This window comes from Panthera onca, chromosome F1 (genome assembly GCF_046562875.1).
Source record: "Panthera onca isolate mPanOnc1 chromosome F1, mPanOnc1 haplotype 2, whole genome shotgun sequence".
Taxonomy (NCBI): domain Eukaryota; kingdom Metazoa; phylum Chordata; class Mammalia; order Carnivora; family Felidae; genus Panthera; species Panthera onca.
In genome coordinates this window covers 8,266,162-8,293,353 of record NC_138355.1, presented here as the reverse complement: position 1 = coordinate 8,293,353, position 27,192 = coordinate 8,266,162, and the positions used below count along the sequence as shown (strand labels likewise).

At 44.6% G+C, this 27,192-nt stretch overlaps 1 protein-coding gene across 3 annotated transcripts in view; it reads left to right on the top strand.

The window, feature by feature from the left end:
- The first annotated feature begins 954 nt into the window (after nt 1-954).
- Nucleotides 955-27,192, top strand: part of DESI2 (desumoylating isopeptidase 2) — a 45,709-nt gene continuing 19,471 nt past the window's right edge. The window contains exon 1 of one of the 3 annotated variants that reach the window (XM_078440997.2): nt 955-1,390. In XM_078440997.2, the coding sequence (XP_078297123.2) occupies nt 1,349-1,390 (42 nt within the window). In that variant the 5' untranslated portion in view covers nt 955-1,348. Of the gene's footprint in view, nt 1,391-1,538; nt 2,141-27,192 lie in introns of those variants that run through there. The other 2 variants (XM_078440995.2, XM_078440996.2) reach the window with 2 other exon arrangements.

Genomic DNA, 27,192 nt, shown 5'->3' with positions numbered 1-27,192 from the left:
CAACTCATTAGCAAGCCCCGCGAGACTCCACTTTCAAACTATTGCAGAGAGGATGTTCTCAGTGTTCCCCACTACTCCCAATGCCCAAGCCACCTTTTGGTATGCACTGTGGAACAGCTTCCTAATTGGTTGAATGTTAGCTTTGCTGTTCCCCCTTGATGCGGTTTTTGTCAGATCTCAGTCTAAACCAAACCTTGTCACCAAGACGTTCCAGATGCAGCCACCCTAAGATTACTGTCAATCACTTCATCCCATTTTGATTCTCTGCAAGGCACATACCACCCATATTTATTCTTCCTCCTCTTATTACGGTATTCCCCAGGGCTCACAACACTGCCCGGCATACGGCAGGCACACAAAGATTTGTTGAATAAATGCAAAAGCAGCTACTGTGTCCTAACGTTATGCTAATCTGTGAATGCTGTACTCTCCTCCCATTGTCAGCAAGACAGTTTCATAAAACGTAAGATTTCATGCTGAGCACTAGCTGGACGCGTGTTATGCCCCCCCCCCCCCCCCCCCGCCAGCAACCTGCCTTCCTCTATTTCCGCACCTTCTCCACGTGCAAAAAAATAAGCAAGGAAGGAGGGTTTGGAAAACAGGGTCATCGCTACGGTCTTTTGCCACACTCCGCTGGCTTCAACGTGCTCAACGCGACGGAAACTAACAGCAGTGGCCCCGACCAAGAAGGGTTGAAGGTAGAGGACTTCACCTGCCGCCAAGGGCGGACCGCAGAGGACCGGCGCAGATCCCCAGCACTGCACGCTGGGAGCTGTAGTCTCCGGGGGAGGCCTGGTGTGGTAGGAGCGGGATGCCCCGCTGCATGCTGGGAGTTAGAGTCGACGGCTGGAAACCGTACTTGTGAGATTCGGCCTCTGCGCTGGGAGCGGCGAGCGGCGGAGTCCTCGCTGCATGCCGGGAACTGTAGTCTTTCTGGGACCACTCTCTGCTTCAGCGTGGAGAGGCGCCATCTTAGGTCCCGAGGTGCGGCCGCGCCGAGCCACAGCGCAGGCGGGCTCAGCCCCCGCGCCGGGCCGGCCCCGCCCCCGGGGCGCCTGGCGCCCGCCCCCCGCTCAGGCCCCGCCTTTCCCCACGTGTCCGCCGCCGAGGGGAGGCGCCTGAGCCGGAGCGGGCCCGCCAGAGGTCCGGCCCCGTCGGCGCTGAGGGTCCTGTCGGCGGCGCCCGGGAGCGGCCCGGCTCCCCGATGCTCCCGCGCCGGCTGCCGCGGGCCGGGCTGTGCGCTTAGTGCCCGGCTCTGGCCCCCCGAAGTGCCCGCGGGGGTGGGAGCGGCCTCGGCCCCGCGGAGACGGAGCGGCTGGAGGACGAGGCGGCGGCCGCGGGGAGGAGGATGGGGGCTAACCAGTTGGTGGTGCTCAACGTGTACGACATGGTGAGTGCGGCCCAGGCCGGCGTCCTCCGGCCGCGGGGCTCGGACCCCGGCCCCCGGCCCCTGCGCTTCCTGCCGCGCGTCCCCGCCTCCGGCTTAGTTCTCGGGGGTGGGGGAGGGGAGCAGGATTAGGTTTTAATCCCCGCGCACGTCGGCGCGCGGGGAAGCGCTGCCCGGTCCGCCCGAGGGCTCCGGCCGGGGCTCCGGGCGCCGGGCCCGACAGCTGGGCGGGCGAGCGGTGTCCTTTCGGCGAAGCTGGGGTCGCGGGTCCGACCTCCACTCCTGTCCCCGGGGACTCCGGGGCCGCCCCGTCCCCGAGCGCCTGTCCGCCCCGCTCTGCCGCTTCTCCCAGCCGCACGGCTCCCGGTGCCCGAGTCTCCAGAAACTCCCAAGCTCACGGCTGTCGGTGCTTAGGCTAGACTCTCTCCAAAGGCGCACAGGGGCCGACAGCCCCTTGCCTCCGAGGCAGCCTCATTCGGATGAATGAGGCTCTAGTTTACCGAGAAAATAGCCCAGCTGAGTTACGTAGATAAGAGATCAAGGTGGTGCTCCTTTGCTAGATTCTGAAGACCACTCTGCAGGTGATGCAACAGGTATCCGACGTGACCGCAGGAGAGGGAAGGGGAGTTTTTGAGGTCATCTAACTTCGGGGTGCCGCAGGCACCCGGGATCGAGTCCGAGGACTGGTTTGCCACGGAATTGCGCCTGAAGTACCCGGCAGAGAAGGATCGGGGCAGTTAGATGCACGCCTGGGTTTGTTGCTTTCGGTTGGCTAGTTTTCGTTTTGCGAAGGGTTCCCTCCGCCTGCGTGTGTAAAATTTCTTGTAAGTGTTTTGGCAGGTGAAAAAGCCCTCCTCGTTATTTCTGTGGGCTGAAAGATGCAGAAGGAGCTGGAATACGAGAGGTCAGGAGTCACGGTTCGCCCTCGCAGATCTAAACTTTGTATTCCTTTGCTCTGTGTAAATTTCTACATTCACAGTGCAGCGTCTTGGGTAGAAAGGAATTCCGGCGCCCTATTCTGGGAGTTATGTCAGGATGGGGTAGAGACCGCCTGGGACTTGAGGTGACGTCTCCGTTGATTCGGTGGAGGGGTTTGGGGGTGGAAGGAGATGGATGGACGTGCGTGAAACGTGGTAGGAAAAAATTAGAGAAGCATAGAACTGGAGGGCCTAAAAACGCAAGGCACTAGTTAATAAGGTCTTTGGCGTGTGTCACTGGTTAGGAGTGGTTCTCTGGATTTCAACTTTTTGTGGTCAGTGGGATACCTTTACTGTTCAAGACTTTTCATTGCCCTTTTACTGTTTCATCGCCTGCCCCCCTCCCCCCACCGCCGTCATCTGCATTTGGTATCTTGTCTATTCTTGAAGACTTACGAAACATCTCACGGCATATATTCTGCTTTTGAGAACACAACATGCCTCTTCTTCTGGATAATTAAGCCCCTTTATAAGTTAGGGTTATGCAACAATGACCAGAGCGTCATAGACTAAGAGAAATCTGAAAGTCGAGGCAGGGAGAAGTTTTGCTGCTTTCATAAAACTGAAAATACATTATTTGGCCTATGATGGGCTTCCTTGCACCTCAGGTGCTCTATGAATCACAAAAATCGTTGCTAATTGTGGTGAGTGTAGGAAAAGCGAGAGGTGATATTTAAACCGATACATTTTAAAGGGAGGAGTGTTCTGAAAGATGTTAAAAATATTGTTAGCAAAGATCTTATTCCTCACATCACTTTTATAAAGTGGGTAGTTACAGAGGAGGTAGGTAGAGAAAAGGGTAAATTAAACCTGCCCAGATAACCAAAAATAGGATCTAGAATTTCTAGACCACAGTCTGATTCGTGATCTCCTCTGCTGGATAATTCCCGTGTTTGTTTCTTAACGTATTGCTTTTTCCTCACAATAGGAGGAGAAGCAGCATATGAATGTTTATCAGAATGGTAAATAGTTGAACTATTAGACTTCTGACAATCTTGCCCTTGTTGTGTTCTTTTGAGGGCTTTCAAGCTGTGGCTGTTTGATGTCGGTCACTCAGCAACCTACAATTTTTTATGACCTTGTAGAAGTCACAAAAATGAATGAATGATCTTTTCCTCTTTGAGGAATTTAGAATACCATGGGGGAGGTACAACAGTAGTAATCATTCAAAACAGAATAGTGTGATTTTGTGATTTTGGTAAGAGCAGAACGGGATGTAAAGCAGACCACGTGTGGTTGTGGGCTCAGGAATTGCTGGAAGGTGCAGGGACCTGTAAGGGCGGAGAACAGTCAGCAGGAATCGTTGTGGCCATTGGAGAGCGCACGTCGGCCTGGGAAATAATCAGCCAGCCCAGGAGAACTAGAGTGTAGGATGCATGAAAGAGACACATTGGAAAGTTTGATTAGAACTTTATTAGTTTGGGGCTGGAAGGAAGGCCTAGGGGTGGGGGGTAAGGCTCTGAACCAGGGGGGCCATCTTCGCGGTAGGGAACAGCGTGATCAGAGGTATGTTTTTGAATGAAGACCAGTGTGTTGAGGAACAAGTTTGTTTCCTTTATACTCCCTTTTCCCAAGTTGTATTGGTTTTGGAAGCCTTTTTGCTTGATGTCAGGGGCAAATCCTTTTATCTTTGATAGTACTGCCTGTGCGTCATAGATGCCTTTGATGGGGATTGCTGTTGTCTGTACAGGCCCTGTCTAGCAGCATTCTGTCTCGTCCAGACTTCACAAACATCAAAATCAACCTTTGGTTTGCACTTCTAATCACTGTTTACAGGGACCCCTTTACTGTATCCCTGTGTCTCCTTGTCTGTGAGGCTGTCACCAGCTCCAGCCCTGACTGGTTGGTTCCTATTCCCTAGATTGGGAATCGCTGATCATTTCTGGTTGTCCCTAACTGCCACATGTAAGAAGAAATTGTATCAGGGTCACCCGCATTAACTTCTTCCCACAGAGGGATAGTATAATCCTTAAGAGGTTACTTAATCCTACAAAGTGCTGCTAAATTATTGCTTGCTGCTTTCTCAGTGATTATGTTCCTCTTTGTACTTGGGGATAATCTACCACCAATAAAACCTGTCCTGGGTGATTTTCTGGGTCTCTGAATGAGGTGATTCGCATATTCCCAGTTTGCTAGCATCCATAGTAGAGCAGGTGATTCAGACTAGTTTCAGCTGCTGGGACAGTCTCTGCTGGAGCCACAAGGTGTTCATTTGCCACGGATCCAGATTTTGTGCTTTTTCAGGTTATCTTGACTACTGATGAATTGTTAAAAAAAAAAAATGCAGTAGCTTGATAATATTTGTAGATTCATTCTATAAACAGTTTTCTTCCTCTTTTCAAATAGCATCTGTACATCTCCAGAGCCTTAATAGGAAAAAAAAAATGCATTCTAAGACTCTTCAAGCAAGGAAGTTTGGTGCCGTACTTTAGACGATCCCACCTCCATCCTACCTCGAAGAGAACGTGAGGGCACACACATGGGAGAGGACCTGAGTTCCCACACATCTTTAGATCTAACTCAGACTTATTTTTAATGTTTTATTTATTTTTGGGAGAGAGAGAGTGGGGGAAGGGTAGAGAGCGAGAGAGAGGATCCAAAGCGGGCTCTGCGCTGACAGTGGAGAGCCTGACACGGGGCTTGAACTCATGAATTGTGAGATCACGACTTGAAATCAAGAGTCGGATGCTTAACCTACTGAGCCACCCAGGTGCCCCCATAATATCTTTATATCAACATGTCCAGAACAAACTTTTTCCTTTCTCTTCTCTCCATAGCTCAGATTTTCCCCTTTACTTCATTTAATACCCACCCCCCCACCGCTCCCCTCACTAGCCTCCCCCCACCACTATTGTGTTGTAATTTTGCCCTGATGACCTTCTGTTTAGTTTCCCAAGCCAGAACCCTGGATGTAAAGCTATTAATTCTTCTGTGTTACAAACCCTTCATAGTCCAGTCAACCAGGCCCTGTCTCCTTTAGTTGGGTTGATTCTGTCTAAAAGTAATTGAGAGCTTAACAGTCAGTAGCTAATACTGGAAGGATATTTGTCTTGAGTCCAGATATAAACAGTCCTGGGGTTGGTTCAGCAGCTCTGCTGGGACATCGGGGACCCAGACTCTCCATGCTTCTGCTCTGCTGTCTGTCCCCATCACGTTGGCTCTTGTTCTGGTTTGTCCCGTCATAGCTGTGAAATGGCCATCGTAGCGGCAAACATAGTATCTTCAGTGGGACGTGAAGGAAGACAGGGGTAAGCAGGGCCTTCTGTGTGCACCTCTCTCCTTCTAATAGGCAGACGAGGCTTTGCCAAGGCTGCTCTCCTTTGCCGAGAAATGGTCCCAAGTTGGCTCCACCGTGACTGGGAGGAAGCTACCTGACTTTCCCGGCCTGAATGGCAGTGAGCTGCAAACCCTAGTCCCATTGTTCTTTAAGTCGGTTACCTTATCATTTTTTCTGCTGTTGCTTCTCAAGTTCAGGTCCTTGTTATCTCTGTTCGCAGAACAGTCTTCTGGCTTCAGTCTCTGGCATTACTTCGTTTTAATCCATCTTCCCTTCTGTCACCAAAGTCATCTTTCTGAAACATAGATGATTGTGCCATTCCTGTGCCTAAAATTCACTTGCAGGGTTGGGTCTAATGCCCTTTATGATGTGACCCCTCCCTGACTAATAGGCCCACCACCCACCAGTCCCATGCTCTGTCCCACCCCAGCACACACACTTTGTGCTCAGTACTGACATGTTTAGTTCTGCAAGCAGGCTCTGCTACAAGAGCTTACACCTCAGTGTCTGTGCTTGTCTTACCTGGAATGTCCTGTTCTGGCATCGGCCACCAGCCGCCTCCTGCCTGTAGCCTTGTCTTTATTCGGCAGACTTGCGCCAACTTTTGCGCCCTAGTTGTACTTCGTACGTATCTTCCACTGTGTGTATCATAATTCTGTGCATCCCATTAGACCAGGTTCCTCGATGGCAGTATCTAGAACTGGGCCTGTCGTGAGAAGGTGTTCTGTAAATATTTACCAAATGAATGGGACTTCAGGCAGTTTTATTAGGAATGGTGCCAGTTCTTAAATGGCATCAAACAGTCTTCCAGTTTCCCTTCCCTTTGTGCCAAAAACCTTTCTGTATTTGTCCTCCTGTTTAGTACATTACTGGATTTTAGCTTTGGTTGTTGTAAAGGGGTGATGGAGTGAAGGGGGGAGGAACACGGGAAGCGGGGAAGGAAAACTATCAAATATTCTTCTTTGACATAGTTGTTTTGTTTGTTTGTTTGTTAAACACTGTGGGGCTAGACTGTTGATTCAGTGAAGTTGGAGCCCCAGCCGCTCCTCGAGAGGCCCTCCTCACCTTTGTCTTCCTTTACATGCTGCCGAGTGAGGATCCTGCAAGGCTCTGATGGTCCTGTTGCAGCCGTGACCCGCAGACCAAGAACAAGTAGTTGCTCCTGGGGAGATCATCTTTCTGAGAACATTGTCAGAATTTCAGCATGGTTGAACCAGTTAATGGGAACTAGTCTTAATTCCCTTGCACCACGTCTGCTTCTGGGCCCAGGGCCGCTTCACCGCTTGACGTAGAAACAGTGGGTCCGTGAGTCTAACCAGAAAAAAAGGACGGTCAGTCATAAATCTGACCTCCTACGTTATCTGTGGCGGTATCCTTCCTTTTTTTGTTTGTTTGTTTAGTCTGTATGAGAAAAGAATTTAATCTCTGTACGGATTTGTGTTCTGTTGCTAGAAAAACGAATTGCCAAAAATGTAGCGGTTTGAAATGGCTCGTGGGCCGGACGTCCGGGTGGGCGGGGCTGGTCTCACAAGGCTAAAGTCAGGGTGTCGGTGGGCCTAGGCGGGGACAGATTTGCCACCAGGCTCATCCAGATGGTACCAAGGTTCGGTAGCTTGTGGTTGTAGGGCTGAGGTCCCGTTCCATGCTGTTCCATGCTGTTCCATGCAGTTCCGTGCTGGCTGCCAGTCGGAGCCACTCTGGGCTGCTTGGAGCCTCTTGCATTCCTCATTTGCATCCTTGGCCTTCAGACCAGCTGGAGGGCCTGGAGTTGTGCCATGTGAGAGTCTGACCTCCCTTCTCCTGTGTCTATAGCCCACCTCCATCCAGAGAGCTCTCCGCTCGTTAATTAAAGGGGACCCACAAGGATATGCCAGGGTAATCTCCCTGTGTTAAGGTGTCTCTAACTTAAATTACATCTGCCAAGACCCTTTGCCATGATTCACAGAACAGATTCACAAGTTCTGGAAACTAGGGTGTAGACACCTTATAGAGTCCTTTCCCTATCACACCATCTATGAAAGGTATTTTGTAAACCCCAAAATATTCAGTGCTCCCTTTTAGCAGGCCCTTGACTTGTCATGGAATAAATATCCCCGTAACTTAAAATGGAAAATTTGAAGTATTCAAGAAGTAAAGCATGGAGAGGCGCCTGGCTGGCTCACTCAGAGGAGCATGTGACTCTTGATCTTGGGGTCGTGAGTTCGAGCCCCACGTGGGGTGTAGAGATTACTTAAATAGAGAAAACTTAAAAAGAAAAAACATGGAAACCTTTTATGAGTGGCTCATACTCCGATGTGAAAGGTCCAGGCATGTTGGCGAACACAGGCCCTTCAGACCGCAGCGGGATATTGTGTAGCAGCTCCAAGGTCACATTCATGATGATGGATAAAGCTAACAAATTAGAATTTAATGAAACTAGTAAATACGACTGAATACCAACGAAAACCTATTTTAGGTGAATTCTTCCATTGGATAGAATTTTTTTTAAATGTATACTTTAATTTCCTTTTGTTGACTGATTTTCTAGAAGATTATTTAAATTCCAAAGTATTATTGTTCAAGTGTCATCCAGTCGGTTGATAGAATATACAGGGAAGTCTGCCAAAATAAATAATCCTAAACTATAACAAAGGCAGAAAAATAATAAAGGGAAATGAGATACATGAAAATAATTTTAATTTTCAATTAATCTGAAATGGATTTGGGTATATGACTGTGATTGCCCTTCCCCCAAAACAATAACGTAAAAACAAATTGACCCCACATTATTTGGAATAAAAGTCTTGGCTCACTAGGTTGTGATACTACTAAATTCTTGCCCATATGGAATTGGGGAGTCTCATTACTACACTATTTGAATTATTATAATTTCACAGCATATCTTAGGCTGGACCAGTTTCCTTTCATTATTTTTCCCAAATTTTCTTGGCTATTACTCATTTCCTCTTCTAGGCTCTCTGAAAAATTCCGTACGTTTTTTTGTCTCTTTGGTTTTTTTTTTTTTGAACTGTCTTAAAATACACATAAAATGCACTGCCTTAACCGTTTATGGCTGTATAATTCAGGAGCGTATATTCACACCGTTGTGCAGCCGATGTCCAGGACTTTTTCATCTTGCAAAACTGAAACCCTGTATTCATTAAATTCCCCTTACCCCTCCCCTCGCCCCTAGTTACCACAGTTCTACTCTGTCCTGCGAATTTGACTAGATACCTCCTAGATGTGGAATCAACAGGACTTGTCTCTGTAACGAACTTATTTCACTTTACATAGTGTCCCAAAGTTGTACCCATGTCGTACCACATGTCCGAGTTTCCTTCCTTTTTAAGGCCGAATAGCGTCCCGCCGTGTGTGTATCCATTCATGTGTCCATGGACATCGGGGTCGCTCCCACCTTTTGGTGACTGTGCATGATGCTGCTTGAACACAAGCGTACAAATAACTTCGGGTCCCAGCTTTCAGTTCTTTCAGAGGCGCACCCAGTCTGTAAGTTGTTGTTTTCATCGGAACTGCACTGGTTTTAGTGCAGTTTAAAGTAACTTGGGAAGAATTGGCATCTTTCCTATTAACTTATTCTTTTTTTCTCAATGGTGAAAATGGGATTTTTTTTTTTTTTTTTTTTTTTGCTTTTTGAAATTTTTATCGAGAAAATGCAAATATTTCATGCATGCACATAGTTGGTAGGTTAATTCCAAGCCCATATATCTGAGCCATCTATTAACAGAATATACTTCATAAGTAAGTAAAATAAGATTTCTAGGTCATGTTGTCATAAACGTCCACACTGCATACGTTTTCACCATGTAAGTAATTGACTGTAGGGCAATTTGCTGTAAAAAAAAAAAAAAAAAAAATCACAAAAAAATGACATTTCATTTGAAAGGACATAGTGAAACATGAAAAATGAATAACAAAATTAAAAGATCCTGTTGCGAAATACAAAATATTTGAATACATTTAAAACGTGTGTAGACTTTTGACAGTATTGCGCAAATAACCAATTTGATTTTGTGGATTGTACCCAGGCATTCGTCTTCGAAGTCTTTCATTTGTAGTATTATACCTTTTTTCTTTTTTCTTTTTTTTTTTTTTGTCTATTGATTCATCTCAGCATCGATGTTTTCCTTCTTTCACTTCCTTCCTTCGTTAAGAGAGGTATCCATTTCCAAACACGAAGATGTGGATTCGTAACCGAGCTTTGCCTTGTGCAAGCCGCCTGCGCTGCTCTTTTCTCCTGGCATGTTGTCACATGTTGGTGATAGTCTGGAATTCCCTGGGAAGTGTGGACGATGTGCCGGCGCCCGGATGCGTTCGTGATGGAGCCCTGCCATCACCATCGCTGCCACGCTCCCCTGTCCCCAGTACAGCGCGGGGTCTGGCCTGACCCTCCTGTTTCACACTGCCTGTAGGCGGGCTCCCTCACAGTGTTTTTGTCAGGTCGATCCATATAGTCGTTACCATCCAGTCTTTCAAGAACACTACGTCCGTGCGTCACTGAATAGATCGTCATGAGAGCGAGCTAAGATTTATACAACATCAAAACAGGAGCTTTGTTAATGGAGAAATAAACCGACGGCCAACTTCGATACGTTAACCCAGCCAAGGGCAGTCGAGTCACCCATGGGGAGATGAAGCCAGACCATCCACCAGTTATTTTAGCTTTTATAGCAAAATGTTCTTACAGCCAACTGGTGGTGCAGCAGAAATGTTTGTGGCAAAAACGTCTGTGGCTGAGACACACAGGGCGAAAATCCTGGACGTGACTAAAAGGCATTTGGTATATTAAGTGGCAGTAGGCCTCAACAGGAAAATAAAGCAGGGGGAGGGGAAGGAGAGCATAGGCCGGGATGGGGCAGTGCGGTTTCTGCTACGGTTTCAAGTCGAGTGGTCAAGAAGGGCCTCGCCAAGAAGAAGGCATTCCTGAAAGGTGAAGGGGTACACCATGTGGATACCTAGGGAAAGAACATTCCAGGCAGAGTACGCAAGCACAGAGGATAAACCAGGCCACATGCCTCCAAAGTAAATGTACAGCAAGAAATAGAAGCTTTTAGGGGGAATTTCTGATTTATGTTCTCAGATAGGTTCATGAGGGTCATTGAAAATTGAGCAGACAGTACCAGAGAAGGAACAATCTGAGATCAAGAGAGATTCCGCAGAGGTGAAAAGTTCCATTGCCTGACTGAAAACTGCAACAGGAGATTGAAAACTAAAGAGAAAGTAGCAAGATTTAGAAAACCTCTCAAGTAGAAGCATCGCCAGCCTCCAAAAGGATCAGGTGCCAGGCAGTGTTTGTTAAAAGTTAAGAACGTTCAAGCAAAGCCCGGTTTAACTTTTAAATGTTAAGGATGAAATAAAAAGTCCTACAGACACGCACAGGCAAAAAAAGGTACCTCAAGGGAACAAAATCAAGACTTCTCTGTCCTGACACCAAACCCCAAGTACAACGGAGCGTTATCTGCGGAGTCGTGAAAGGGAGAGCATTTCCGTCTGAATGCCCTGACGTCTCTAGTGGTCACTCGCGCAAAAGGATGTGGAGAGTATCTGGGACTTCTGGGGGGGCTACTGGAGGTCTCAAGAACTTAAGAATGGGGTGGTGACTGTAGAGGAAAAGCCATGGTCTCCAACGCTAGTTGGAGTTAGCAGAGCTAGTTCCTATGATATATATGGTTATGGGCGATGCCACGGTCCTGAATTACTCTTCAAAGAGAATGAACATGATGTTGCGATTAAGTCCCAGGTTGTATTGACCAAATCTGGAAGAGAGGGAGGGAGGGAAGTCAGCAGATATGGTTGGTTTTGGTCCGTGTTGGAAAATTGTATGTGTAAATGCTTTTTGTCATGTAAATGTAAGTAGTGTTGGGATAAAGTTGGATCTAGAGGGGAAACAGCAGAGAAAACACAGTTCATACAGTGGAGGAGAGAAAACAGAAAGAAAAATGGAAAAGGAAGACAAATAGGCCCAAATACAAAAATTATGAGATGGTCGTAAATAAATTAAATCCCCTATTAAGTTTGTTAAGTATGTTTATGTCCTTTCCTTACAGAAATTTTAAATTACACATGGTCAAAACTGTCATCGTTTTATGACCATTCAGGTTTATATCATCCCTAGAAAGGCTTTTCCGGGTCTGAAATTATAGAAGTAATCCCCGTATTTACTCTCCAGGGGAAAACCAGTTACCCCAACACTGTTGATTGGATGATCGATCGTTCCCCATGTTAATTGGAGGTGTATGCCACATTTATCCTCTAACAGATTGTCATGGATGTAGAAGTCCTATTTCTTGACTCTCTGGGCTTGTCCTGTATTTAGTTGCCTCTTCCCACACTCTCATCAGATGTTTAGTTGCGTATTCCAGTGTTTTGATACTGGTGATGGAGGTTTCTCTTGCTCTCTCTTGGCATTTTATGTTTCTCACACATTCATTTTTCAAATAAAACTTAGAATCAATTCATCAAAAAAACTCACTGAAATTTTCAGTGCAATGACATTAAGTTTATGAATAATTTGGGGGGAGAATTGACAGATTTAGAATATTGAGTCTCCCCATAATATAAGAACTTTTGTATTTTAACACTCATTTTTGAGAGAGAGACAGAGTGTGAGCAGGGGAGGGGCAGAGAGAGAGGGAGACACAGAATCCGAAGCAGGCTCCAGGCTCCGAGCTGTCTAGCACAGAGCCCGACGTGGGGCTTGAACCCACAAACCGTGACATCATGACCTGCTCCGAAGTCAGACACTTAACCGACTGAGCCCCCCGCATGCCCCAAGAACTGACCTTTTTGAGTGATTATTACAGGCCAGCCATTGCCTCATATCATCATCCCTTTTTAAGATGAGGAAGCTGAGGCATAGTTGAAGGGCCTGCTCAGAATTGTGGCCATAAGTGGTAGAGCACAGCCCTGCATCCCGAGCTCTGGCACTACAATCTGTGCCCCTAACCACCGCATTACAGTTCTCTTCCTCCTCCCATCCCTGGAAAGTGCTGTTTCTCTATTTGTCTTGATTTCCACACCCCTGACCCCACCTAACTTCCACTCTGTGCTTTCTGGAACTCCTGAAGGGGCAGTGGCAAAAAAAAAAAAAAAATCCCTGACCTCTGAATATTCCTGTGATGGCTAATTGTATGTGTCAACTTCACTGGGCCAAGCTAGTACCTGGGTTTTAGTCAAACATTAGTCTAGGTGTTGCTGTGAGGGTATTTTTTGGATGCAATTTACATTTAAGTCAGTAGACTTTGAGTAAAGGATAATGGGGGTGGGCCTCATCCAGTCCATTGAAGGCCTTAAGAGCAAATACTGGGGACCCCTAAGGAGGAAGGAATTCAGCCTCCAGAGGAGCTACATCACCTCCTCCTAGGTCTCCAGCCCTCCCCCCCCAGCTTGCCCTGCACATTTTACACTTGCCCCCCGCCCCCCGCATCATGTGAGCCAGTACATTACAACGACCCCTTCCTTCCTGCACCTTCATCCGAGTTAGATTCTGGCATCACCGTTACTGCCGTTCCCTCTGGCGTACTTGTCTGGCAACCCTAGTGAAGTTGAACTCCCCATCTCAACAGCTGAGCGCAGCTCGAGAAAACCCCACAGCCATCCTGACTGATCTCACTTTGAAATCGTGACCACAAACCCCAAGGGGACCCTAAATGCTGTCTGGCAGTGCTTCCATATTTCTTTGGTCGACTGACTTTCCCACTCCAAGACAGCTCCGGTGCCCCTCCCCGGTCCTCACTCTCCGCTGGTGACTTCACTGCTTGCTTCACTTTAAACAAGAAAGTAGGGGCGCCTGGGTGACTCAGTTAAGTGTCCGACTTCAGCTCAGGTCAGGATCTCACAGTTCATGAGTTCGAGTCCTGCATCAGGCTCTGTGCTGATGGCTGGGAGTCTGGAGCCTGCTTTGGATTCTGTGTCCCCCTCTCTCTCTGCCCCTCCTCCACTTCGTGCTCTCTCTCTCTCTCTCTCTCTCTCTCTCTCAAAAATAAACATTAAGAAAAAAAAGAGGAGCAGCTGAAGAGAATATGATCTCCACCCCCCCCCCCCCCCCCACCACCACTGCCTTGGTACAGTCCTCCTGCGCGTGGAACGGGAATCACCCGTGTCCTTACCGGAGGTCAGACCTCCCACTCTGTACTGGCCCCTCACTTCGGTGCAAGGACCTCTCAGAACCATCCACGCTCTCACCTGCTGTCCTCGTAGTCGCTATGGAACGTGCTATGATAGTTTCCGGTCCTTGTCCTTCTGAACTGAGGAGTTAGTGGACTTGCTCTGACATTCTGTGCGTTGACCATGCACCATATGGCACCACGCTCTCAAGCCAGAGGTTTGAGTCTTTTTAATCAACTTCTTTAGAAATGTGTTACTTTAAAAGACTAACAAGGAAGCAAGCAAGAGCTGGTCTATTTCAGGCCTGTTCATTCATTTCTGTTGCTGTTTTATCTGGGCATCAAACAGTAATTCACACACGGTCAAGTTCCTCACTCTGCAGTGAGCTTGAGGGCAGAGACAAGGTCTTACTCTTTATTCCCAGAACTTGGTGCATTGTCATTGCTTTTAAAAGGTTTGTTAGGCTCACCTGAAGTTCTCCTAGGAGCCGTCATCCTGAAATTGTTCCTCTCTCCACTGTGTCCTCTTGTTCATTGCGGCTGCCTGCAGGACGATGGAAAGGATGGACGGACGGACCTCCCCACCCTGTCAGGTGGCCAGCGAGAGCCCCAAACATCTGTGCCGGTTCCGAACAGGACTGTCAATGTGACACAGAGTCATGGCTAAGGCAGGGGCAGCCGGAAGCTGTCCTTGACCTCTTCCTTGATCAGGCCTGCCGTCTGCCGTTTAGAATCTGTTCTTTGTCTTTGAGGTATAGTCTGGAATCCCTCAGACCGTGTGGATTTGCATCCCACCTCCTGCTTTTTACCTGTGTGACCTGGGAAGGTTTCTCAACTTCTCTGTGCCTCTGTTCCTTGCTAAGATGGGAATCGCAATTCATAGGGTTATTGTAAGGGTCGATTTATGTCCAATGTATGGACAGGGAGCTGGCACATGATAATCACAAGAAAGCACCAGCTGTGTGTTAGTGGTGTTATTTGCAGGATTAGAAGAAGCTGAGCGAGCTCCCGGTTGTATTCCTTCTGCAGTTGCAACACCTCGTAACTTGATCTTTGGAATTTCCTCACTTTATCTTAAGGAGTGTTCCGCTGCCGAGGACAGGAAAGCAGGCTGTTGCGTGTTTGACATTAGCTCTAAAATCTCCCATCACGGTGTATGTGTAACTCTGGGGCTAATTATGTAAGCCTCTTCTCTTCCCTTGTGCGTTGAGAGCCTTTGAGCCACGTGAACTTAATGGAGCTGATTTTTCAGTCTTGAAACATTTGTGGAAGTTGTGAAAACAAACAGCTTGGCCGAGACTGGTTTGTACGCCATGGCGGAGTTCTCATTTCTAGCTCATTGTCCGGCAGTCAGTTAAAGCAACCACCAGGTAAGCACACTGGTTCTTCCCAGCCCTTCTCAGCATAATCTGCGTGTGTGCCCTAGTTTACTGCCCAGTAGTACGAGAAGTTGCTTGAAGGACTCTTGCAATTCTCAGGTCCAAAACGAACGTATCTTCTAGATTTCTCCTCCTGATGTCCTAGAGAGGAGTTTCAGATACGAAGGTTCGTTTCCAGAACAGGAGGTCTCTACGTTACTGAATTAGTGACCAGGTGGGCACATTATATGGCATTTAAGGCAAAGGCTAGGCAGTGACTCTTTTTACTTGCAGTGGTGCGGGAGGGGTCACCATAACTTCACACTTAAGGAAAAATGATGAATAGTCATGATCTCCATCTTACTCCGAAGTTGTTCGGGGCGCTTCCAGATCATGTAAAGAAAAGGAGGGGCCCATGAGGCTGTCTGCTGGAAGCCAGGCTGTGTGATAGGAGCAGCAGTAGGTAGAGGCTATGAAGCCTGGGCTGTTTATGGTTTGGCCACTCATCATGTGACCATGGGCAAATTACTCCTAAAGAGATTTACGTGTTTTACATGGACCGTTACTACGAAAGAGAGTGAGTGAAAGTACGTTTTAGGGTAGCGTTCAAAAATGAGTTTTCGGTTTACTACACATGCACATATTTCTGTTCTAACACAGGTTTGTGATTGATTGCTTACATTCTTAATGAGTTCCTTATGGACAAGGACTGTGAGTTAATCGTCCGTGTAACCCCAGCGCCTGGCAGCCCCTGACACATAGGTGTGCCTACATTGTATTGAATCAGGGTTGTTTAACTTGATTCATTTATGGCTTTGGTGCAAGTAAACATTTTTAAATCAGATTTAAACTGAGGTATAATTTAGGAGACCCTTCTAGAACAGTAGCTCTTCTTTTAAAAAAATTTTTTTTAATGTTTATTTATTTTTGAGACAGAGAAAGACAGAGCATGAACGGGGGAGGGTTGGAGAAAGGAAGACACAGAATCCGAAGCAGGCTCCAGGCTCTGAGCTGTCAGCACAGAGCCCAACGCGGGGCTCGAACTCACGGACCGCGAGATCATGACCCGAGCCGAAGTCAGATGCCCAACTGATTGAGCCACCCAGGTGCCCCTAGAACAGTAGCTCTTGATTGTATCCTAGACCAGCTAAGAAGTACACTTACATCACACCGTTACGCACACGTGTAAACTGATACCAAACGTTCAGGAAATACCTTACTCAGTGTCTTGTCCTCTGATAAGTCCTATTCCATCATATTTCACTCATTGGAAATAATGCCGGTGCCAACCCACCGAAATGATTTCGGGATCCTGTAATGGGGTGCAACCTACAGTTTCAAAGACGCTTCTCAAGAATGCAAGCTCTATGAAAACCAGAACTTCATCATATTTGCTACCGTGTTGCTAGCGCTTGGCACATAGTAGGTGTTCAGTAAATATCACCTGCATGAGTAAAAGAATGGAGATACTCTTTTCCATAGGTCACAGTCGAAAAGATAAAGCATTACAAACTCCTTGCTGCATTTCAGTTCATCCAGTATTTGAGCAGTCTACTAGGTATAATACAGTGCCCTCAGCACCATGGAGGATCCAGGAATTTTTTTTTTTAAGTTTATTTATTTTGAGAGAGAGAGCAGGGGAGGGGTAGAGAGGGAGGGAGAGAGAGAGAATCCCAAGCAGGCTTCACACCATCAGCATGGAGCCCAACGCAGGGCTCGAACTCACGAACCGCGAGATCATGACCTGAGCCAAAATCAAGAGTTGGATGCTTAACCATCTGAGCTACCTGGGCACCCCTGGAGGATCTAGAATTAAAGAACACTCAGCCTCAGGCCTTGCTCAGTTTAGAGCCCAATCCAGAGTGCAGGTCAAGTACAGATAGGCCATGAAAGAAGTTTCAAGATTTTACCAAAATACCTGACATCAGCTTTTGGGACAACTACACCAAGTGCCTCGTAGGAAAGATTTGCCAAGAACTTAGATTTCTGGTACAGTATGCCGTCAGGACCAAGAATTGACAGTACTCTGCCTCATCTATACCAGAGATAACATTCTCTGGTAATGAAAATCGAGCCAAACTATAGGTTACACGCAATAGGTTTAGTCTTAAAAATATTCAAGGAGCATTTGGTTCACTGTTGATTTGACTTGTAAAAATCCATTCTCCTTTAAAAAACAATTTACAGTCATCCTGGGTCTAGCTTGTGGTGGGTCCTAAAAATTAGGTTTTTTGACAAGCACAGGAATTTGTTTTTGAAAATTGGTTTGCCTAGTTGATAAAGCGGAGGAAACCGACGTTATGTGAAATGCATAGGAGCACATTTTCCTTGGTTTTAAGTTTCCTGTGAGTGCATAGTGATGTGTACTCATGCTCGTGAACTTCAGGACAGTGCTGTGGAGCTTTAAGTCTCAAAGCACAGTCCTTGGGAAGGCCAGCTTTGGACTAACCTTAAAATGGATCGTCAAAACTGGGACTTAATAAAAGAGGGTGCAGGCTGAATAGTTCTGCTGAAACAAACATACACTGGGACTCTGTGTGTGTGTGTGTGTGTGTGTGTGTGTGTAAGTTTGGTTACACTGTCTCAAAAAAAGCTTTACAGAACATTTACAAAACTTGAAACCCTATTAACTAAAAAATTACTAGCAAATAAAGATCGAGGCTTAATACCTAAGGTTATCAACAATTTATAGATAGCATGGTAATGAAAATGTTAATGTTATGTAAAGATTTTTTTTTCCCTAAGACCCAGAAAGTGAGTGATGTGCTTATTTTATTTATTGTTTTAAATTTTTTAGCGTTTATTCATTTTGAGCAAGACCATACAAGCGGACAGCAGGGGTGGGCAGAGAGAGGGAGACACAGAATCCGACGCAGACTCCAGGCTCTGAGCTCTCAGCACAGAGCCCCACGCGGGGCTCAAACTCACGGACCGCGAGATCATGAGACTTGAGTCAAAGTTGGACGCTTAACCGACTGAGCCACCCAGGCGCCCCAATGTGCTTATTTTAGATAACATTCTCTGGTAATGAAAAAATTGGACATTCTTAGAAATAATGATAATGGAATAGAATATGTAGTGTGCCATCTTTCTTACGGTATAAAGCAAATTAACAGATAGATCTGGATGCTTACGGTTTCATCTAGAAAAGATAGTAGTCTGTCTCAGTTCATTCAGTGAGTTTTTATTGACTCTGTTTTACGATTAGCCTGATGCTAAGGCTCTATAGATAGCATTTTAATATGATTTACTATTAAGTAGCATTTGCTGTAAGATTATCTAGGACTCAATCCAGTGGTACCAAAAAGACCTCCTGAGGTAGTCAAACAGTGTGAATGTCAAAGACGGCTTTATATGAGATGGCACTATGGGAATTACCCCAGTTTCCACTACTCGCGGTTTATTTTTAATTTTTAACTCCGTAAGTGAAAGGCCTTCTCTTTTCCCCTAAACACCTTTTTTATGGGAGTTAAGTAAAACACTTGCCTGAACCCACACGAACACGGGTTTTTTTTTAGGGGAAACCGTCATACTTTATACTTAGATCAGTTAATACTACCTTTTGAGGAAGTCAGGCCCAGCACCTAAGTGGTTATATTAAATGTTTTAAGTTCCAGACTACGGAGATAGCATGTATCCTCACTGCTGCTTTCAAACAGGAAGCATAAAATTTTATTAAATTGATAAGTCAAATCACTGACTGAAATGAAGTTTAATGAAAGTTCTCTGTCAGAAGAATAACGTAACATTTTAATATAGGACTGTAATACACCACAGTCAATTCACTTCTGTAAACAGTGCTTTAAAGTAATAAATGGAAATGTTTAGGTCAGTGTTTTGCATTGAGGCAAGATAGAGCTCAAAAGTAATTGCAGTTATCGATGTTATTTGTTGCCTTCCCACATATTTTAAGATGATAGGTTTCCTGTGAAGTGTTTCCTTTTACCTTTTATTATATTAATACTTAAAAAGCTTCGAAAAGCCCTCTACGCTTCCGTGGCGGTTGGTGTCGGAAGAGGTAAAGCTGGAATCCGTGCTCCTTCCTCGGCCCTCTTCTGTATGCTTGGGAAGCCCCAGGCCGTGACGGCCCAGTGCCGAAGTGACGTGTGGCTCTCCAGTTCCTCGCTCCTGTTCGTGACTCTAGGAGCGCCCTGTGACACCACTGGCGTACTTACGGAGACCTGTTCCTCAAACCTGTGCTCCTCCAGAGGATAAATGATCGCGTGCGGGATTCTTAAAGCAGACTCAAATTAATTCTGCCGTTGTTTGCTATTCACTGTAATGAGTCACTGCTCCTGGGAATTTGACATCGGCTCCCAAAGATTCTTGAAAATTCCGAGATTTAGCAGATAGCTGGCACTGAGCCGCTTATTTACGTGAGCGTATGGCCATTTCCCGGTAGGTAAGACGAAAGCATGAGGGAAGGATCACATGGTCAGTAAACGTGTTTGCTACTCCTGACGCTTCCTGTTTCCCCGGGGGTCAGGTAGCCCTCTGAGGACTTCACGTGGTGTATGCTATCTATTAATAATCCCCATTTTATAAATAAGGACAGGGGAGATAGCATCTTTTTTAGGTTATGCACCTAGTGAACAGTGAAGCCAGAGTTTGAACCGAGGCTTTCAGGCCCCAGGATCTGAATTGGAATCCAAACGCTCTTTGAGACCAACAGGGGACCTTGAAGAAGTTCTCATGTACGTGCATCAGAAGAAACCAAAGCAAAGAGCTCCGGTCTCCTGACAGCCCAGTGTCTTTTCCACTATCGTTCAGATTCTTCAGCCCGTGTGGGTTGTCGTACCTCTTTCTATCCACGCGATATATCTGTCAACCTCTTTCTATCCACGCGATATATCTGTAGTTAAGTCAAGTGTAACAGAAGCCATGTCCTTGGGATCTAGCCCAGAATAAAGGAACACTGTGGGCTTTCCTGTTAGACCCAAAGGGAAGGAGCGCCCTGGATGAAGCCAGCTGACCAGGCGATACGCTCCATCCAGATGACTTAAGTAGGTGGTTGATGGGGAGACACTCTGGTAACTTGCTGGTTTCGTGGTTTGAGAGAAGACTAATTCGTGGGAGCGTCTGGCAGCTTGACCGTTTTCCTTTGCGGCAGAAACATCTGATTTCTCATATAATCCACTGAGGGCCTCTCTTCCTCAGCACTGGGTGAATTGGGCACATAGCCACCTCTTGTGGATGTGCCCCTGACGTTCTGTGTCCCTTCTCTCTCGCAGTGTGGCCTTTGTGTGATAAACTCTCTGTGTCGGCCAGCCCCGGTGTCAGTCTGTAGAGCTCTGGGAGCGACAGTTCTCAAACTAGTCCCCTGAATGCTAGTTGTACTCTTACACTTGAACCAAGCTCTTAGGAGTAAAAGTGGTCTTTTCCAGTTCGGATGAACGGCTTTTGGGTGAAACTCTTCTGGGTTATCCATCTTTCCCAAGTACGTGACTGTAAACCTTGGCACCTGCTACTGTTTAGACAACAAAATCCGGGAAGACGTATCCAGCAGAAATTAACAGAAGTCTTGCGTACATCCAGCCATATCTAACTCAGCAGCTTGTTTTGTTTGTTTGTTTTTCGTGGACGTGTGTTCTTGGCTGGGAGCTCATGTTGTGTATTTTTTGTTTCTTTTGGAAAATGTCAGTGTTTTATGGTGTTCTACAAAAGCAAGAATTTCCATAGCAGGTTTGAGAAGCTCTGTTAAAGCTCTGTGGGGAGATAAAGTAAACACAAAGGATGGAAACCATGTCAGAGAAGGACTGAGAAACCCTACTGTTAATTTCAAAAATCTTGGACTTGGGGGAGGATAGCGGTTAAATCACGGTAGGGAAGTTTTGCAACTGAAGTCATTCAGGAAAAGGCTCCACTGTCATATAGTTTTTTGTTTTGTTTACGCTTATCTTATTAAATCCCCACTTAAAACAGGCACCATCCATATCGTCTGCAAAGCCTTGGCAGGACTTTGAGGGCAAAGGACTTGACAAGGCATGCTGACCTTGAAGGCATGTTGACCTGTCTCCCACAGGCAGCCGGCCCGGTTTTTAAAGATGGAGCCTCTCAGGCCTGTGCTCTAATAATAGAGCCAGGAAGCCCAATGAGAACAGACTCATTTGGAGGGCATCTCTCTCTATGACCGACACCCCCCCCCCCCCCCCCCGGAAGCTTTCCCCTCTTTCCTTCTGAATTCATTCAGGGAAAAAAAAAATTTACACCAAAGAAAAACATCTAATCTCCTTCATCATGTAAATTCTAAGAATTTTGGCAGTAATATGCTGCTGTTCATATGTTCGTTCTGGTCGCTGACCAGAATATATGTATTTAGAGTTGCTTTTTGTCTGTTCTTTTTTTTTTTTTTTTTTTAATGTTTACTTATTTTTGAGACAGAGCACGAGTGAGGGAGGGGCAGAGAGAGAGGGAGACACAGAATCAAAACAGGCTCCAGGCTCCAAGCTGTCAGCACAGATGCGGGGCTTGAACCCATGAACCATGAGATCATGACCTGAGCCGAAGTCAGACGCTTAACCAACTGAGCCACCCAGGTGCCCCATCTTTTTGTCTGTTCTTGATGTGTTATTTGTTTATAGCCTGGCTTCTATGTGATTTTTGAAGGCAGCTGTCCGAAATTTGAGAAGTAACCTATTTAAAGGCTTTTGACTGGGGATAAGAGTTCAAGAACTAATTGGACCACCTTTTGTGTCATTAGAAAATGTTTTACAGGGGTGCCTGGGTGGCTCCATTGGTCAAGCATCCAACTTCAGCTCAGGTCATGATCTCATGGTTTGGGGGTTCAAGCCCCATGTCAGGCTCTGTGCTGACAGCTCGGAGCCTGGAGCCTGCTTCAGATTCTGTGTCTCCCTCTCTCACTGCCCCTCCCCCTCTTGTGCTCTCTCTGTCTCTAAAATAAATAAACATTAAAACTTTTTTTTTTTAAAGAAAATGTTTTACAGTAGCTTGTATATTTTTCATTGTTTTTGTTTTGGTCGAAAGCCCCACAGTCATGATCTGCATATTTTATTTCACTCAGATTGAAGTTTACATTGGACCATTTGTTAGAGTAAGCACGGGGAAATGGGAAACTTTTTTTTTCTTCATGAATTTTTTTGGTTTTCATTTTGCTAACAGTGGGAAAACTTTCCTATAATGCCAAATTTCCTTATTTTTTTTTTTTTCCAAAGGAACTAAGTATGTATTGTATTCAAAGGAAAATTTGTCCTTGGGGGACACTTGGTATTTATAGAACAGTTTTTAAGTTTGCCGACTACAAAATGACAGGCTCTTCTGCCGTTCATCTGCGGTTCATAGATCCTTTATTTCTGTTCTTCACGTTTTTTGAACCGTTTTCTTGAGATATAATTCACATGCCATCCAGGTCACCCTTTGTGTGCAGTTCAGTGGATTTTAGTGTGTTCACAGAATCCTACAGTCATCATCACACTCCATGTTAAAAATTTGTCTTCACCCTGAAAAGAAACCCCATCCCATTAGCAAACACTTCCATTTCCCTGCAGACCTCCCAGCCGCAAGTAACCACTGCTATACTTTGTTTTCTTAAGTTACCTGTTCCGGGCATTTCGTGTAAATGAAATCATACGGTATGTGGTCTTTCCTGACGTGGCATAATGTTTTCACGGTCCATTCATGTTGTCCCCTGCATCAGTACTCCATTCCCTTTTGTTGAGAAGTGGTGTTGCATTGTATGCATATATCACGTTTCATTCATTCATCGGTTGATGGACATTTCGATTGTTCCTGGTTTTTGGTTATCGTTAAGTAATACTGCTATGAATGTTGATTACAAGTTTTCATGTCACTGTGTATTTTCAGTTTCTCTTGGTGTAAACCCAGGAGTGAAATTGTTGGCTCATAGAGTAACTTTAGGTGTAATATTTTGAGGAAATGCCAAACTTTCCCAAAACTGCCATGCCATTTTGAATTCCCGTCAGCAGCGTATGAGGATTTGTTTCCCCACATCCTTGTCAGCTTGTGGTTGTCTTTTTGATTATTGTCATTGAAGTGGGCGTGAAGTGGTATTTAATGGTTTTGACTTGTGTACCTTCTTTAGAGAAATGCCTGTTTAGATCCTTTGCCCATTTTTTAAATTGGATTATATGTCCTGTTCTTGAATTCTAAAAGCTCTTTATATATTCTGGATATACATGCCTTACCGAATACGTGATTTGCCAGTATTTTCTCCCATTCTGTAGGTTGCCCTTTTACTTCTTTATAGTGCCCTTTGAACTTTGAACGTACAATGTCTTAGTTTTTGTGAATCTGATTTATTCTCCTTTTTTCTTTTGTTGCTCGTGCTTTTGGTGTCACAACTATGAAGCCATTGTCTAATATAAGATCATGAAGATACACTTTTGTTATTCTAAAAGTTTTATAGTTTGCTGCTCTTACATGTAGGTCTTTGATCTATTTTGAGTTAATTTTTGTATATGGTGTAAGGTGGGGGTCCTGCTTCATTCATTTGGATGTGGATGTCCAGTTCGAGTTTCTTTCTTTCTTTCCTTTTTTTTTTTTTTTTTTTTTTTTTTAATTTTTTTATGTTTATTTTTGAGGGAGAGAGAGCATGAGCGAGCATGAGCAGGGGAGAGGCAGAGAGAGAGACACAGAATCCAAAGCAGGCTCCAGGCTCTGAGCTGTCAGCACAGAGCCTGACGTGGGGCTTAAACTCCAGAACTTGGAGATCATGACCTTGAGCTGAAGTCAGACACTGAACCCCCTGGGCCACCAGGCACCCTATTTGGCTTCATTTTTTAAAAGAACTTTCTTTCCGTCATTGAACTGTCTCGGCACCCTTGTCAAGGATCAGTTAATCATACATGTAAGAGTTTATTTCTAAACTGACTTCTTCTCCATTGATCTGTATGTCTGCAGTTACTACAGCTCAATTCTAAGTTTTAAAGTCAAGAAGTGTCAGTCTTCAGACTTTTTCAAGATTGTTTTGGATATTAGACTTCAAGCATTATCTTACCAATTTCTGCACAACAACAAAAAATTGAGATTGCAGTGATTCCACAGGTCAACTTGGGGAAGATTGCCATCTTAACAATATTAAGTTTTATATTCTGTGAGCATGGAAAGTCTTTCCATTTATTTAGGTATTTAATAATGTTTTATCATTTTCAGATACAGAGTTACATTTTTTTGTTAAATTTATCCCTAAATATTTTTTGCTGTAACTGTAAATGAAATTTTCTTAGTTTCATCATTGCTAGGATGCAGAAATACAGTTGATGTTTGTATATTAATCTTGTGCCTTACAATCTTGCTGAACTTGTTTATTAGTGTTAATAGATTTTTAGTGGATTTCTTAAGATTTTTATATGCAAGAGTACGTCATCTGCAAATAAAGATCATTTTACTTCTTTTTTTCCAATCTGGGTGTCTTTTATTTCTTTTTCTTCTGCAATTGCCCTGGCTGGAATTTCCAGTACAGTCTCTTGGAAGGGGCAAGAGCAGACATTGCTGTTTTGTTCCTGATCTCAAAGGGAAAGAAAGCCTAAAGTGTTTCACCAGTAAGTATGATGCCAGCTGTGGCTTTTCATAGATGCCTTTTATCAGACTGGGGAAGTTTCCTTATATTCCTAGTTTGTTGAGTGTTTTTATCCTGAAAGAGTGTTGGATTTTGTTAAGTGCTTATCTGCATCTAATGAGATGATTGTGTGGGGCTTGCCTTTTATTCTGTTGGTATGGTTTAGTACATTAATTTGTTGAATATTAAAACCACTTTACATTCCTGGAAGAGATCTCACTTAGTCACAGTGTATAGCCCTTTTTTATATGTTGCTGGAGCCAATTTGCTAGTATTTGGTTGAGGATTTTTGAGTCTGTGTTTATAAGAGATGTTGGTCTGTAGTTTTCTTGTGAGGTCTTTGTGTTTGGTGTCAAGTTCATTGTGGCCTCGTAGAATAAATTGGGAAATGTTCCCTTTTCTTTCTTCGGGAGTAGTTTGTGAAGAATTGGTACTAGATTCTTAAGTATTTGGTGGAATTCACCAAAATCATCTGGGTATAGTCTTTTTATTCATGGGTAGTTTAAATTACTATTCTCTCTCTCTCTTTCTCCATTCTCATTTGTTATAGATCTAGTCAGATTTTTTATTTCTTCTCGAGTCAGTTTTGGTAGTTTGTGTCTTTTCAGGAATTTGTTCGTTCTGTCTCAGTTGGTATACGGTTGTTCATAGCATTCTGTTTAATCCTTTTTATTTCTGTAAGGCCAGTAAAGAGATCTAGTCATAGATTTCCAACTAGTAAATAGTTACTTTAATCTCACAAAGAAATTAACTCTTAAACTTGGGGGCTTTCTAGGTATAGAAACTACAAAGAAACGTGAGAGTCAAAGTACTGTCGAGTCTCCCATTGTTATTGCTAACAGTGAATAAACAGCCTCAACTTTAATGCCTGCCCGGCACAGAATATTGAGACACAGCCTTTGAGAAAAAAAACGATGTTAGGAGGGGGTAAGCTTCTGCTGTTTAATACTGTCCAAAGGAATGTCTCTGGGTTAAGACCTCCTCTTCCTGGCAACTTGTAGGCTTCAAAACCTTGAACAAAAACACTTGACCTGATGGTCCAACGTTCCATCTGAGAGTGGAGGTGAATGCTACCAAGTGTTCATTTGCCATTGTCGTGTGTCAGCAATTCATTAGAAACGTTATGGAGATCAGATCTCCTTAGAGTGAACTCCAAGGGACTGGCCAGATGTTTGGATAGGACATTTCTCTCTCATTTTTATGTTTCTCATATTTTACAGATCTTCCAACTCTAAAAATGCATCAAAACATACACATTTTTCTTTTGTAGAATGTAAAGTCTCAAATGCAGGGACATTTCCGACTCTAAAACAGTTGAGTACCTACCCAGCCAACTTAAAGGAGTTCTAAGCATCGGAGAGATTATTTTCAGTTGTGAAAGGGCAGAAAATAAAAGATCTGAGTTCAAGATCCCCACTCTGGCAAGTGCATTCCCCTCCTTGCCCTCCCTGTCTTAACTCCTGGCCAGAAGTCACCGTTTGTGTATGATTTTTATTTTCGTGAAAACCTTTCCGTTAATAAAGCATTTAGATTCCCATTATAGAAATTTATTATAAAAGCACTTTTGGAAAAAGCTATTTACTGCTCACCTAAAAGCTAAATTGTTAAAGTTAAGCGATATAGGCATTAAATGGAAATAAATGTTTCGTTTCCTAAGAGTGTAAAACCTTTTGAGTTATCGCAGACAAACCATTTTGGATATATCTCTATGGAGAATATTCTATATTTTGAAAGAGAAGCTACTCTATAAAAAGAGAAAAGGTCACATTTAAAGCGGAGCTGTCTGCATCCAGAACAAAAGCCTGTCGGTGCTGTTGTTAAGGAAATCAACAGTACACAGACCAAATTATTGGTTGCAAACAGCATAAACAATGGAATTTTTCAAATGGAAAAGGCAGTTTAAGTCTTAGAGAAAAGGAAACCAGCCAGTGACTGCAAAAGCCTAGCAAAAACTGTGTGCAGACTAGCTGATCCCCTTGTGGTGTTTTCTACTCTTTCTCTGAAAAGGGAGAGAAAGGAGGAGGATAGCAAGAAAAATGGAAAAAGCCTCTCTTCTCTCGTAAGGAGGCGAGAACCAGATCATTTTCTTTAGTTCCCCCTAACTTTTTATTTTGAAAATGTTTATGGCTTCAGAGAAGGAAAACTGGAAAGAAGAGTAGTCTGTATACTCTTCACCTGGAGTCACCAATTTTTAACCACGTTTGCTTTCTCATACCCTCTCTTACACATACACATACCCGCATTCACACCCACACAGAGTTAAGTCACAAACGTTATAGCATTTCATCTCAAAATACTTGAACATGCATTTCCTACCTAACAGGGCATTCTCTCTGCCTAACCAAAGTACTGTTACGACACCCAAGAATTTTCCCATTCATTATTATTTCCCCTAATAAAGTCTTGGGGAAGAAGACGGGGGTTTAATGTAAGATGCGGTCAGGGTCCCTTCATTGCATTTAGTTGTCATATCTTTTTCATCTTCTTTAAAGAGTAATAACTACTCTTCTTTTGACTTTTATGTCACTATTTTTGAAAAGACCAGGTTACTTCTAG